The sequence below is a fragment of the Homalodisca vitripennis genome, chromosome 4 (genome assembly GCF_021130785.1).
Source record: "Homalodisca vitripennis isolate AUS2020 chromosome 4, UT_GWSS_2.1, whole genome shotgun sequence".
Taxonomy (NCBI): domain Eukaryota; kingdom Metazoa; phylum Arthropoda; class Insecta; order Hemiptera; family Cicadellidae; genus Homalodisca; species Homalodisca vitripennis.
The window spans coordinates 141,176,857-141,192,500 of NC_060210.1; the positions used below are offsets into that span (position 1 = coordinate 141,176,857).

The following is a 15,644-nucleotide window of genomic DNA, read 5'->3' on the forward strand; positions in this document are numbered from 1 at the left end:
CACAACAAATACCTTCATCTCTGTCAATAAAGTAACTAATTCTAAGCAAGACCAGTATGTTTTAAGAACGGGAGCAGTCAATATCAAAAATAGAAGATTACATTTCAAACCTGAGATACTAAAATCTAATTCCTACTTTCAAAATTGAAAATAACAGATGGTTAGATTTTAACCTGTCATAATAACTAAATCAATTATAAAGGTAACTTATTAAGTGGCTATATTATTGTTTGCTAACCAAAAAACAGAAATAAGCTGATTATAGTTTAGATTTATTGCATAAAAGCTACCAATGCGTAGCGGCATCTTGATTCGTATGATTAATTTCTGTTTATATACCTTCAAATTTGAAAGAACCTGAGAGGTTCGAAATGATTCTTTAGATTTATTAAGACAAATATAAAGTAATATTTCTTAACTCAATAAAAATTGTTATTCCATTTTACTTTTAAGAGTCACACTGATTAATGAACTGTGAGTCTTTACAATAATTTAGATTATGAGCTCATATAGGATGTCAAGTAATACATTTCAAATTTAAGACATATTTAATTCGTTAGTTTATTTCAAGTATTTGATGTTTTTAAAAATTAAGTTAAAACAAAAAAGATGTGTTAAAAGAATACTTTGTCTAGATATTTGACAAATTTTATTTTCTTTTGTCCAAACTATTTTGAATATGTAAATATAAAATTAAATATAATAATAAAATATGTTGTTGTTTTAAGTTCTATATGTGTGTCAACTAAGTGTATTCTTTGTTTAAAATAGTGTTAAGTTTAAAAATCCTATTTTAACGTATATTAGTGAAGTAAATAAATAATGAACGAAGTAATTATACAATCATACAAAAACCGAAATGCTTCGATTAATATTATTTATAGACCATTATTAAAATTGTATCAAGATCAAAGTTATAGTAAGAGATAAAGCATGCACGCTATAGCCTACATAGATTTTTTCGTTTAACTTTTACATTTGAAAAGAGAATACAGATTACAGCCTCTCAAAATTTGCAAATGAAAGTGAAGATTGAATACAAGGCGGAGTTTGACTTATAAGCGTGTTTGAGATAAATAACGTTATTTTCTTCGCTTTTATACTGTTTGTTAAATATAAAAAAATTGAGGCAAATATGGATACATTTCAACGCAAAAACCATAAGACTGTTAAAGGTCTCTACTCTTAAACTCAATAAATCTAAACCCATAAGTTTATATATATATTTTAACTCGAATTTGTACATTACTTATGTAACTCACATTGTCAGATTGTGTATTATTTATTAACATATATTACACTAAGCCAAATGTGGACCCTGAAATTTGGGCTCTGATGTGTTTTCAAGTGCAAATAACATAAAACGATTTAAATCCTCAATTTTATAATTTAGAATAATTATATTGTTAGCTCTTCAGTTATAAGCTCGTGTAGCTATCTGAGCTGATGTATTTATTATTGTATTATGGTTCACTGTATTTAATTTAAATGGGTTAATATGACCATTAGGTAAATTAAAGAGACTGTTAACGACTTTGGACAATTAAGAAGATGAAAGCGACAGAGTTAGTGACTACAGTCAGAGGAAGTAACGGTCTTCCTAATCATTATCTGAGCCATTAGTTCGGTCTATCGGGTCTCTCAGCTTGCCCACAATCTAATAACGGTTGTTTAATTGTCCAATATTCAGAGAATCAAGTACAGAACTTTAAAATTATTACTAAACAGGTCGTCTAAACGTTGGTAATTTTAAAGAAAGTAATTAAATAACTGCTATAGGTAAAAATAACGTTGTTTAGCATCATATGGTAGTTAATAAGGTTTTTACTGAATATGTTTTGACATGATTACTGTTGGTTGACCTGCAAACACGAAGTCAGCAATCAACTTACACTCAGTTGCGGAGGATAATTGAGTGCGTAGTTCACACCATAATTTGTTACTTAAGTAGTTAAAGCTATAATGATTACCCTTTAATGAATTTATCTGAAATATAATTGTGTTACGAAAGCGTTATTTAAGTAAGGTATAAAATTGAGCGTTATAATTAACTAAATGAAAATTCTTTTTATTTATTTTTAAAATTACTACCGAAAAATTGCTAAAAGAATGTTATTATATTTCTGCCAACAATTCAACAAATTAAATCGGTTTCATAAAATTAACACTCAGAGACAGTATGATTAATTAATGGGGTTTCTTATGGCTGCTACTGTTATAATTAAAAACTAATTACTGTAATTAAGCAAGGCAGAAAAGGTAAAAGTGTGCGATACTTCAGTAATACGAGCTCGTGGTTTATTTGTAATCTAATTGCGAATGTTGCTTAGTGGCCATTTGACGATTTTTATTGTATACAAAATAAGTTTTTCCTATGGGATTTTACATGCCCCTAGAAAGGAATTGAAAATGCGTTTATTAAAAGTGCTTCGAAAATAAGAAACAATGTATAAAAGGTTATTAAACGAGTAAACTTATTGGAAAACATATAATATAACTACGATAATCTCATAGTTATATCAAGGATATCATATTTTGCTACGAGTAAATGACTCAGCTCAAAACATTCATATTTTTAAGTAACTTTATACGTAGGCTATATATTATACGTTCGAGCCTCTTCCAACGGTAGTCCCTCATGCTGGGCCAAGCCATGCAAGCAAAACATCAAGGGAGACCTACCCATAGTCCCTTCCGCAGTGAGTTAAATCTATCGATCAATACTTTATTCCAATATTTCGACATTTTTTATTAGCAATATTCCATTCCTGCACACTCGTTTCGTTGTTCAGATGTAAGTAACACATATGATTTCGTTGTACCCAATCTAGGTTAAACTGACAGGTATAAACCAGCCAAAAGGGGACCCTCCTAGGATGAAATGTACTTGAATAACAGTAAAAGAATAGTATCCGCGTATTATTAAGAAAGTTCAGCGATAAGCGCTTGTTTAAATAGCACATCGGTAGCATCGTTTGACGAAGAGATGAGAACTGGCCGTGTCCAATTTACGAACTGAAGTGTGAAATGTGATTTCGAGAATGTTGTGTGAAAGAATGCTCGATTACAAACTTCCAATAATTTTAAGCTTTTATAGAATTTGGCTTTTTTATTAATATGTAAGTTGGGCAGTGGCACATCATATTGTAACTTACATAAGACCATCTGATAACAGTTGTAGAAGTTGTGTCACAGGGTATGTATATAATCTGAAAATCTCTGTGTTTGAATATGAGTACATATATTGCAGTCTTGTACAAATAATTAAAGAAAATAATTTTTATTGACTCTTCACAAATTATATGACAAGTAAAAAATAAGTAACTTAGAAAGAAGATATTATTAACTTCGTGTTCAAACTTGTGCCACAACGACTCCTTTGTTTCACTTCAAAATTATAAATGGTGTTTTATATGTAATATAACTATCCGATTAATTATTTTAGATAAAATATAACAACATGCATTTTCAAAATTGTATTTGCTTCTTTAAACTGCCCATAACCCTTTGTACGTATATATTTATTAATAATAAATATCCCTTTAGTTTAGTCTACGAAACAGTACGCAAATAAAATATTTTCATACTAGGAGATGCGTAAAGAAGATACAAATAAGATTAAATGGCACGTTTATTTGCTCGTATGAAGTATAGTAAACCACTTTGATCTAACGTAAGCCTCTACTTTTTAGCGAAGGTAAACCTACCTTACCGCACGATAACACAGGATTTACGCAACTATTAAACTATGTATCAGTGTACAGTTGGATCCTTACTTGTCTTAAGTTGCTCTTCAAAGAAATTTTGTTTTTTCAACTTTTAAATTTGTTTATTGTGGCTTTAGATCGTTCAAAATTCCTTATAGAAAGTGATAAGACATTCATTTACTGCTATTAAAATTGGAACATTAGTACGCGACACATTATCTTCTTACAATATACGCTATATAGGATAATATATTCTTCGTGAGTTCTTAGTATATTGATGGCAGTTTTCCAACAACAATACACTACTTGAAATAAACTGTGGACACTGTTTTAAAGAGATCTAAATTTGTTTATTGTGGCTTTAGATCGTTCAAAATTCTTTATAGAAAGTGATAAGACATTCATTTACTGCTATTAAAATTGGAACATTAGTACGCGACACATATATGTATCTTCTTACAATATACGCTATATAGGATAATATATTCTTCGTGAGTTCTTAGTATATTGATGGCAGTTTTCCAACAACAATACACTACTTGAAATAAACTGTGGACACTGTTTAAAGAGATCTAAAGTCGGCGACGAATGTTTAAAACAAACTCTTTGCACCGTCTCGACATAATAGACATCGATTATACAAAGGATCCAAGTCTAGTTACCCAACAATTTATCCAAGGTAATCTAAATCTAGAGAGAATTATTCTCATTTTCTCATCAAGTGCTCAAAAGCTGAAGATGAAATGGGGCTTACTCAATATCCACACTGAATCAGCTCTTCCTACCATACCTAAATTATGTGTAGAAACCCATTTTATGGTTAGGCCTATCATAAAGAGTACTGAATATAATATACACGGATATGACATAAAATCACTCTTGTGGCAAACCGCTGTGAAAGTTTAAAAACTAGCTTTTTTCAAACCTCGGATTAAACTACCATTCAAGGTATGTTTCAGTGACAATGCGAGGGCATAAGAGTGAGTAGTGTTAAAGTTATTATCTGCGAATGGTTTGTTACACACGGTTCTTACTTTACATTACGGACTAGAATCTGTTGATCTATTCAAACATTTTCACCTGTTTCCAACTGTGCTTAATCATTTTTCCAAGGAGGGTTCACTTCAGGCTGCTTTATACCTTCCAATGGGTACCTACAGTGGGTACCACGGTGCCACAAAATCGAAGAGTCACTTGAATCTGGGCAACGTTATAGATGCCCAGAAACGGCATATCACTAACTGGAGTGCTAGGGTACATCTATAGGTTGTACCACAGCCAAATGAACAATATCCTTATGTGACCCTATTAGCTTAAAACTTTACGTGTGTCACACTCCAACGACCTGGGAATCTTTAGCAAACAATAAGCGTTTCTTCATGGTTTTCTTCCAAGGAGTGAGCCTGCGTAACATATGATGTGCTACATGTAACTGGTTACTTGAATGTGTCACATGTTTGACTGTCCTCAGTTGTTCCGCTGGTCATATCTGAGTAAATTATGATATGGTGCATGTAAACTGGTCACGTAAACGTGTCACATGTGTCACGGTCCTTTGTTGTCCCGCTGGCCATAAATGACAGTTGTGGCCCAGCCTGTAATCCCGGTTTGCATAGCACACGGGATTTCCTTATTTCTTTGTAATTTTGGACAAAATGTACTTTATTAAGAAAGGCTGAGAATATTACTTTTGGAACATATAATCGATATCATATTAGATATTATGTCTTACGTGAATCTTCATCACGTAACGTAAAACCTATATACTAACTGACAAAATTGAACATTTTACAGAATTTAATATTGATCTATTGATTGATATTGTAAATATAACAGATTCAAAATCAAATCTTTATTTGTCACAAAACGTTTCATATTATAGCAGTGTTATAGCACATAATAGTGACTCAAATACTAATGAATTTGTTTTTGTACCGATGTATAACAAGAGGCTACAGGTTTACCCGATGTTTATTAGACTGTCTTAAAAGAGAAGTATTGGTGTTCAATACCCTGTTTTTACCATAAAACTGGCCGGTACTTTGGCGGAGGTAATGAACCGTGAGTCAGTGGCTATTTATAGACGCGACACCTCACTTCTCTGGTCGATACGTCAGCTTGATAACAATTACAATTGATTTCGGGATGTACGTGTCGTGATAACACGCAGAGTGGCCTTAATAATGACACTTGTTGGAATTGGTCTAATATTAACTGATAAACTGTCGATAAACTCAGCTGAGTCAATAGTCCCAACTGATTCCCAAGTGTTTGTGCATTGCTCTTTCTGCAGATACGAGTATTTATGCCTTTGCAGTGTTGTGTTGACCTTGCAAAGATTATAGTACAGATCTATCGCTTATAGAAGAATAATTAAATATGGCTGTACAAATTCAGATGAACTTTATAAAAACGAGTGTGTTCTATTTAAAAGAATGTTACTGAAAGGAGCTAGAAATGGGAGTGTATATACAAATGTACCTCCACTAGTGGAAGATTTAGAGAGATGGGTGTTCACATGGATACAGCGAGTCAAAAAAATCAGAAGAATAATCAATGTACATACGGTAACGAAGGCACGTTCACAGGTTTTAACTTCTGCCACTGCTGTTTCTGGTCGCCACTTAACTACGCGGCGGGCTACAAAGTACAGGAGGTGGAAGGAAAAGCAAATAATCGAGGAAAACTCCACACCGCCTCCCGATGGACAAGAAAAGTAAAGTTATTTCTCCACAACTGTCGACTGAGAGAATCCGGGCCACACACAGCCTCTAGGGCGGACTAGCAGACAGGCCAAGCAATATTACTGAGATCTCTCTATGTAAGAATTGGATAGCGAGATCGTACCTCACTACTGTCAAAGTGGCAATTCTGGTAAAGTCAAATAACAGCTATTATTTATGTTAGAGAGAAATGGTTATCATTGTTTAGTTAGTTTTAAACTATTAATCTATTCCCAATTAAGTTGTGAACTTAATACGTTCCTATACTAAACCTAGAATTATAAATTTGGCTCTCCAATCGTTGAATTAAATTTCTATTCAATTTGGAACATGAGATCTAGTGGTTGATAATGGTGGTTATTACAAAACACTTGATTGTACACACCCTTTATCTCAATTTAATTTCAATTACAATAAACTAAATGATGCTTGCACATTGTGTAAGACTCCACAGTATTTTCTATGTTATGTTCTCAGTTATGAAAGTTTCCCATGGCAAACGTTAATAATTAATTTTACGTACATAATAATGAATTAATCCTCGTATGTGTATGCAGTTCCCGTAGGAGTCCTGCCTGTTCCATACACTTTCAAGGGTCATCCTAGGCTGGCAGAAATAAACATTAATTTGTAGGCACTTCTTAGGTCACAGCCCTTTAGGCGTTCTTTGCTTTACTTATTAGCATTGTAAACAGTTTTATTTTTGGATTTATTCATAAATAATACGTTGAATTCTTACAGGACGCAAGGGCATTAGTATAGTAAGCACTGATGATCTGAAATATATTCATTTCTGATTCTAGCCTGTATGTAAATGTCGAATGTTTTTGCCAAGGAACTATTTAGTACACTCGCTTTCACTATAATTTTGTTTTTATATGTACGAACATCAGTAGAATATTTAATTAATTTAATATGGAATAAATAAATAATAAAAAAAATGTATAAAGTAGCAAAAATATTACACTTTTAGATTTTAATAACAGTGTTTATTTATAAAGAATATGGATCTTTTCTATGTACAAATAAAGCTATATTTAAAAGCTTCATCATTAAATGTAATATATTCATAGTATTAATGCGTATGATTTTAAAGGATTAATTTTTCAAATCTCATGAAAACATTTTTATTTCAACGAAAAATCAAAACCATATATGTTTAGTATTATAGTAACTATTAATACAAATAATTTTATAATAAACTATTTGGGTCAATTAATAATCAACATTTACAAAATTAGTTGAATTGTTGTTTCTCTTAATATTTAATATAATAATTTTTAATAACTATTTGATGCTTATAAAATATTTTTGGAATTTGTGACATTTAAATAAAAACTGTGTACCGACAGTTAGGCAATAACTGAGTTTAGGAAATTTACTTTGTAAACTTAATACTCATAGTTTACAAACTAAATTGCCTTTCATTTCAAGATTAAGATTTACATAACTTTATACATCAAAAAGATTTAGTATCATTTTTATAAAGTTGAATAATAAATATTCTAATAATCAAAGAATAAAACATACTTGATAAAAGTGAGTAAATCATGTACCAACATTGGATTTCCTTCCTTCTGATAGAAATATAGATAAGTTACCTGCTAGGAGACAATAAATCAGACATACATCTCGTCCTATTTGGAAGTTTTATTGACATTCAAGATTTACACCTGCGAGTCGAATTCATCGCAATATTTTCAAAACTGTATCAAATAATTGTGTTAAGTTTCAAAAAGTTATTACAATTAATGCTTAAATAGTTAAGATTTTGTCTCTACTCTAAAATGTATTAGGAATTATTGTGTGTAAGGCCATGCTCATTATTACCATAAAAGACTGAATTAACACATTATAAACAACATCATAACATAGGGTGAATAGTAACAATTTTTAAATTTTACACTCTGTTACTGTCTTCTTTTTCAATTTATTAAACTGTAACAATTTAGCTTCAATTTCCGGTTTTCACTTCAGGAACAAGTTTCACACAATCAAAAATCTCCATAACCTCTTCCAAAACATTTCAAAATTTAAAAAGTTGCTATTTCCGTATATTGCGGTATATAGAAACAAGCTTTTACAGACTTGTATGTTGCTTTTCTACCATATGTGGGGTGATTTAACACAATAAAAATGACTAAGTATAGATATTAGGTGTGAGAAAAACTCAGACATGTAAAATCTAGAAGTTTTATATTTTGGAAAAACTTAAAATTTATTAATGTAATGGAACTTATAAACAATTCGCCTAATGTTGGAAGTTAAGTGCCGCCAACGAGTGACAGCCCGCTTCAGAACGTAGCACTAACTCAACTGCTTAAAACTTTTTTATTATTTCTCTTCCTAACTAATGGCAATCCCGGAAGCTCGCCCCATTGTTGGCAAGTTATCTCACTCTCAACACTCGATGAATAGACTGCATATAACTTACAACAACGAATTACCGCTACTGCTGTGTGAACCACGCACGCAATTATCCTCCACAACTGAGTGTAAGTTGATTACTGACTTGGTGTTTGCAGGTCAACAAACAGTAATCATGTCAAAACATATTCAGTAAGACCCTTATTAACTACCATATAATGCTAAACAATAATGTTATTTTTTACCTATAGTAGTTATTTCATTACTTCATCTTAAAATATCTAACGTTTAGACGACCTGTTTAATAATAATTGTAAAGTTCTGTACTTGATTCTCTGAATATGAGCAATTAAACAACCGTTATAGATAGTGGGCAAGCTGAGAGACGCGATAGACCGAACTAATGGCTCAGATAATGATTAGGAAGACCGTTACTCCCTCTGACTGTAGTCATTAACTCTGTCGCTTTCATCCTCTTAATGTCCTCTTAATTACATTATTTTAAAATATCAAACGTTTAAATAATCCCGTATGGTAAAAATTGTAAAGTTCTTAATTTTATTCTCTAGACTATGGACAATTAAAGAATAGTTAGCAGGTAGTGGGCAAGCTGAGAGACGCCATAGACCGAGCTAATGGCTCAGATAATGGTTAGGAAGACCATTACTCCCTCTGGCTGTAGTCACTAACTCTGTCGCTTTCATCTTCTTAATTGTCTATTAGTCGTTAACATTCTCACAATAACCCATTTAAATTAAATACAGTTAACCATATTGCAATAATAAATACATCTGCTCAGATAACTGCAAGAGCTTATGATTGAAGAGCTATCAATATAATTATTCTAAAATACAAGATTGTGGATTTAAATTGTTCCACGTTATTTGCACTTGAAACCAGATAGCAGCAGAAATTTCAGGGACCACTTCTAGCTCTATTAAATATATGTTAATGAATCAATCTGAAAATGCGAGTTGCATAAATTATGTCCAAATTCCAGTTAAAATATATAGAAACTTATTGGTATAGGTTTATTGAGATAAATAATAGAAAACTTTAAAGGTCTCATGATTTTTGCGTTCAATATTCGCCTCAATTTTCTATCTTTAACAAACAGTATATAAGCGAAGAAAATATAAAAATCACTTTCATTTGAGAGTTTTGAGAGACTGTAATCTGTATTCTCCTTTTAACTGTACAACCTAAATGAAAACATTAATGTAGACTATACCGTGCGTGCCTTATCTCTTACTATAACTTTGATCTTGCTACAATTTTTATAATGGTCTAGAAATAATATTAATCGAAGCATTTTTGTTGTCATTATATAATTACTTCGTCCATCATTTATTTACTGTAGTATTATATGCAAAATTCGATTTTTAAACATAAAACTATTTTAACGAAGAATACACTTAATTGACACATATAGAGATAAATACAATAACATATTGTATTATTATACTTAATTGTATATTTACATATTCAAAAGCGTTTAGACAGAAGAAAATAAAATATGACAGATATTTACATAGCCTACAATATTCTTTCAACACATCTCTTTTGTGTTTTAATTTAATTTTAAAAACATTAAATACTTGGAATAAAACTAAAGAATGAAATTCATATTAAATTTAAAATGTATCACTTGCTATCCTATACGAACTTATCATCTAGTTATTTAAAGACTCTTAAAGTGACTGAACTTTAAAGTTCACTTATCAATGTGACTCATAAAATGTAGCTTTATATTTTACCTTAATAAACCTAAATAAAAATGTAAGACTTTTCAGGCTGTTTAAAATTTAAGGTTTGTAAACATTAAGGATAAAACTTATAATATAAGACATAAATTAGGTTATAATTGAAGAATATTTAGTATTAATTAAAATTATGGACAAAATATTTTAACCTTTATCTTTAGAAACTATTTTTGTGTCTAAACATTTAATATGAGCACGATAAAGATACGTGTACTGTATGTAATATTTTATAATAATGTGGCAATTAATTAATATGAATGTCTTTAAAAGTTCAAGATTTTATGGACTTAGATTATAGGACTAATAAAGCCAAAATTCATAACTATCCTGAATTTCTAAACAATAATGAGCACAAAAACAATAAGTATTTATAAAATTATTTTCGGACAGTTGGGCTAAAAGTGTACACAATTATAAAAAAATATTTTGGTAAGTGTTGAATCTGAACTTATTAATAATTAAGTATCAATTATTTACTTATTTATTTAACTATTTATTATTCAATTATTTAATTATTTACTTTTATAATGTTTCTGAACCTATAATCATTAAAACTATTGATATTGCATTCCTGATTAACAAGGTTTAAATAATACTGGGAAAGAGCATGGAGCATTATACGTATACTTGCAGCAATCATAAATAATTATAATTAAGTAAAACATAACACTACCATTGAGGTTAGACCAAGGATGAAACAAGAAGAAATAATATATTTACTACTGTTAAATATCTTATTAATTTAAAATGTGTAGGCCTATAGCAAATTTTATATTCATGTATTATTAAATACTGCAACATAATTAAATTCAGGAGGGTTCACGTCTGGTTTATACCTTCCAATTCCTCATACACTGGGTACAGCAAACACGTATGTGTTACTTCTGGGCAACTCTAAGGCTGTCCTGGAGCGTAAAATTTTCAAATGTGAGATATTGGAGTAATAGGGTTAGATCGAAAAAGCAGTTTCAACTGCAGAAGAGTCGTTTGCATGCCTAAAGTCAGAAAATACTGTCCGCTTTGACGGGAAGAAGCTGGAACAGAGTTAGCCTCTCCTTCATTCAAGGTGATCTTACTGTAGTGCCCGCTATCCCGCAGTAAGTAAATTTATATATTGCCACAGTGGAAAGGAGAGCAAATTTAATAATGTATAGTTATTAAGTTTTTTTCCTTTCAAAACAAATTAACACATATTTATTACAATGTTGTATCACCTTATTACTACTCTTAACTTTAAAACAAATCAAAAACGACTACAACAAAGGTGGAAAGCCACTGCTCTTACTTTAATAATTAGTTTTAACAAATTAACTTTCCAAACAATGTAACCTTTGAATAACAAGGCATATTATCACACAATATGTATTGTATGTCTGAAACTGTTCTGGAGAAGACTTGTTTAAAGATCACAAAGACAAGAAAGAGTTCATTTATCCTTGTATAGCAGAGGCTGAGGGCTTTATTGATTTGCATTGTTTCATTACGAGGTTGATTCCTCTTTGTTGTCATTCATGAGTTAGGCATATTCACTGACGTTTGTATACTTGTAAATTGCTTGTTCTGGTTTATAAAGTTTGTTTAAAAACTTTGTGAATTTGTTTCATTATTTTACTGTAATACAATAGTCACTTAAACCCCCAGTCTAAACTAGTAATTATACTCTACAATACGATAATTAATTATTATTAAAGTAAAAACGTTCAGTACTGTAATATAGTTAAGGAAATATTAGTAAAAAAACAAATACTACGAGATTTTATTATTGTTTATTTTTAGTCTTTCCATGTGAGTTTTTTCTGTAAAAAACTTTTAAATCACTTGAATTTACAATACCGGTTTTAATTTCATTCTGAATTGACGTTTTTTACTTGTATTAACTGACAGTAAGTAAGTCATAGTGCAACACAAGAGCTAGTTTGAGCAGACTGTAAATAGTAGACTGTAATAAAGAGAGTTTGGAGAGAATCCATCCTAGTACAAGCATAAGTACTTAGTATTGTACGGTATGGTAGTTATGAGGTCTAGTATAATAACACAAGTAAGATATAATTAATAACAGCAAAAGTTCAAATGAATCTGTAAATTCATTTTGTATTAAAATTGAAAGTTATAATTTTAGAATGAATAGGACACTATTATTAATACAAAATGTGCAGATTAAAGTTCAGATATCTCGTTCTATACATGTAACATGGTGCATTTCCTTATCAAGCAAAGACCAAATTAAATGTGAATGTTGCTTTATAAGTTTTCTTCCACAGAGAGATGAATTGCTACTCTGATATTACTTCATTCCCCTTCTCACTAAGCAATTTAGTGTCCTCGTTCCTTACGAATAGATTTACAGTTTAAGTTCTTTCTTCTTTTTTCTTTCATACTTCCTTCATTTATAGCCTTAAACAATATATGCAGATATTATATAATATTATATATCTATACATTTTATATATATTATATTATATAAAATATTACCAGATGAATTTAGGGCTAAGAAACGATCTTTAACACTTAACCCAGGGACCATCGGCTTAAAGGTGGCTTCCGAACCATCACAGTGTCATGTTTAAGTGTCGTCCTAGTAGTTATCGGCCAAAGTGAACTTAATTTTAGAGTTATATTCTTTGTTTAAGTTTTGATATTGACACCAATTAGCTAAATACAAAGCTACTTAGTACAATACTAATTACTGACTCGTGTCATTAATCAATACGTTATAAAATAATATCATAGTTAACAAACATTGTTATACAAATACATATAAAATTACAAAATAACAAACTTAATATGAAGAATAACAAACTTATGCTCTCACATCTAGGCTCCAGGATTTGAAAATTTTTAATTTTACAAAGTGTTAACTCGGTATGTTCACTTTTATGGCTGCTGTAACAACACTCTTATTATAACCACTGAGCTGATGTATATGTCGACCCTGTGAAACAATTCACAAACGGTGAACAATTTACCATTATGTAGTATATTTACAGTAACAATGATAGGTGGAAATTACCTGTAAAATATTTACCCCTTACAAATGTTCATCCAAACTTATTTGAATCAACTCTTTTAAAACATTGATTAAAAGTTTATAAAATATTATTCATCTAGAATTTAACAAGTTCAGCATATATTCTACATTTATTCAACTATTTAGGTCCAGTAATGTTTAACTAGATTTGATAGGGAATAATTCCCCCACGAAAGAAAGGTAATCGGATATTCCTAAAAACAAGTTTTCTTATGAATATAGTTTAAACGTTGAAAATTCAATTGGTATTTTCTATTGATACAAGTTTGAAAAAATGAAGAGGACAAATCGAAATAGTATTCGTTTCAAGTGGAAGGCTGGTACAAATCTCTTTAATCAAAATGACAAAAGCCACTTAAACAAAGTGTCAATGAATAAGCACTGTGTCGCTCTTGCACAAGCCAGCACGTTACTCTTCTTTTGTCAGATACTTTCATTTGTTTCTTGTCTTAACTGTATATAAAAAATATCCACGAACATAGCACAGAATAATCAGTTGAAAACATTTTTAATGTTCAGTGTAAATACACTTGTTTAGTATTATAATCTTATTTTACTGTTATTAAAATTATATTTCCTGTAATTTGATACAATATCTTCAGTTTGTAAGAGGTGCACAGACAACTGTAAAGTGCTATTGCATCAAATAAATGACTATGACTAAATAACAATGGTATAATGTTTCGTGGTTTGGATTATTTTTCATTTACAAATTTGAGCTTTTGTAATAGTTTCGATAATAACAACGCTGGCACTGGTGATACTTTAGTAATAATTAACACAGTACTTAATTTAACATCTTAATTTTATTAGATTTAGCACATCTAGTAAATACAATTTAAGATAATATATTTTAAATGTTGCCTATATGTTCAGCGCAATGACACGTTTAACATGATGTACAACACAATCCATGTTTCAATTTTAGAACTTCTCATACATTACTCATACACCCAAATTCGGGCAATATAAATAGCTAAAAATAGTTTTACTGATTTCTCGGATACAAATTAAGGATTATAGAGAAACGTAATTATTTGTTAATTATTGAAATTATTTGTTAAGCACTGCCTAACAAATCTGCAATCTGGTTCTTCCTCTGATTGATAATTAGTGCAATACATAACTAGAATTTAGATAAAAAAATACAATCTTATCAGAGTGGTGACACGCGGGTCAGGCATCACAACGAATATACTCCCAGCATGTTCTTCTCTAAAACCTTGTACACAATAAAAACCACTAATTAATAAACCTTAACTAGAGATAACAAGCCACAAAAACATTTTACGTGATACACAAGAAGTGCACAACTCTTTGCAATCCTTACAAAGTCAAAAACAAACTAAAAAGTAATTTATATGACTAAACATACTGTAAGGGTCATCCGACTGACGCTGTGTAATGATGTCAAGTCTATATACAGAAATCCTAGACGATAGATGTAATTGGATAGAGGAGAAGGACGAACCATAACTGTGAATATACATAAACCTGTTGGAACAGGGTTTTAATTGTACCCAGTGATCAATATGATTGTTGCAGAAAGAAACCAGAAAGCAGGTTCCTTATAAATATTACAAATTAACTTACAGTTTGGGTAGATGGATATATATATATATATATATATATATATATATATATAATAATCATTACTTATATTCATTTATGTATATTATATTTATATACATCCACACATCTACCTATACACTTATTTTTATTTGCCTTTATGTATATTATATTTATACACATCCTCACCTGTCCTAACTGTAAGTAACTTTGAAATTTTTATATGGAACCTGCCATATTTAGTAAGGCTCTGCTATTTTATACTTAGTATCCATAAAATGGTATTAGTTTGTAAATATATGGATTATTGATGTTGTCTTGTTTATTCTGTATAGATAATTATCATATAAGATACATATGCTAATATTACTAACTACAACATCAATGCAATGGATTCTACAATATTTTTTGCTACCCAAACTTTAGCTAACACAAACAAACTGCATAATTTACCCACTCGAGAGCATGCCACATATAATTGCCCGTG

The 15,644-nt window shown here is 30.4% G+C and overlaps 2 protein-coding genes across 2 annotated transcripts in view; one reads left to right on the forward strand and one right to left on the reverse strand.

The window, feature by feature from the left end:
- Positions 1-4,967, reverse strand: part of LOC124361211 (serine protease snake-like) — a 36,666-nt gene extending 31,699 nt beyond the window's left edge. The window contains exon 1 of the mRNA XM_046815252.1: positions 4,866-4,967. Within this exon, the coding sequence (XP_046671208.1) occupies positions 4,866-4,967 (102 nt within the window). The remainder of the gene's footprint in view (positions 1-4,865) is intronic.
- A 1,175-nt stretch (positions 4,968-6,142) lies between these two features.
- The window catches only part of LOC124361212 (serine protease snake-like), a 28,356-nt gene continuing 18,854 nt past the window's right edge, over positions 6,143-15,644 (forward strand). The window contains exon 1 of the mRNA XM_046815253.1: positions 6,143-6,423. Within this exon, the coding sequence (XP_046671209.1) occupies positions 6,143-6,423 (281 nt within the window). The remainder of the gene's footprint in view (positions 6,424-15,644) is intronic.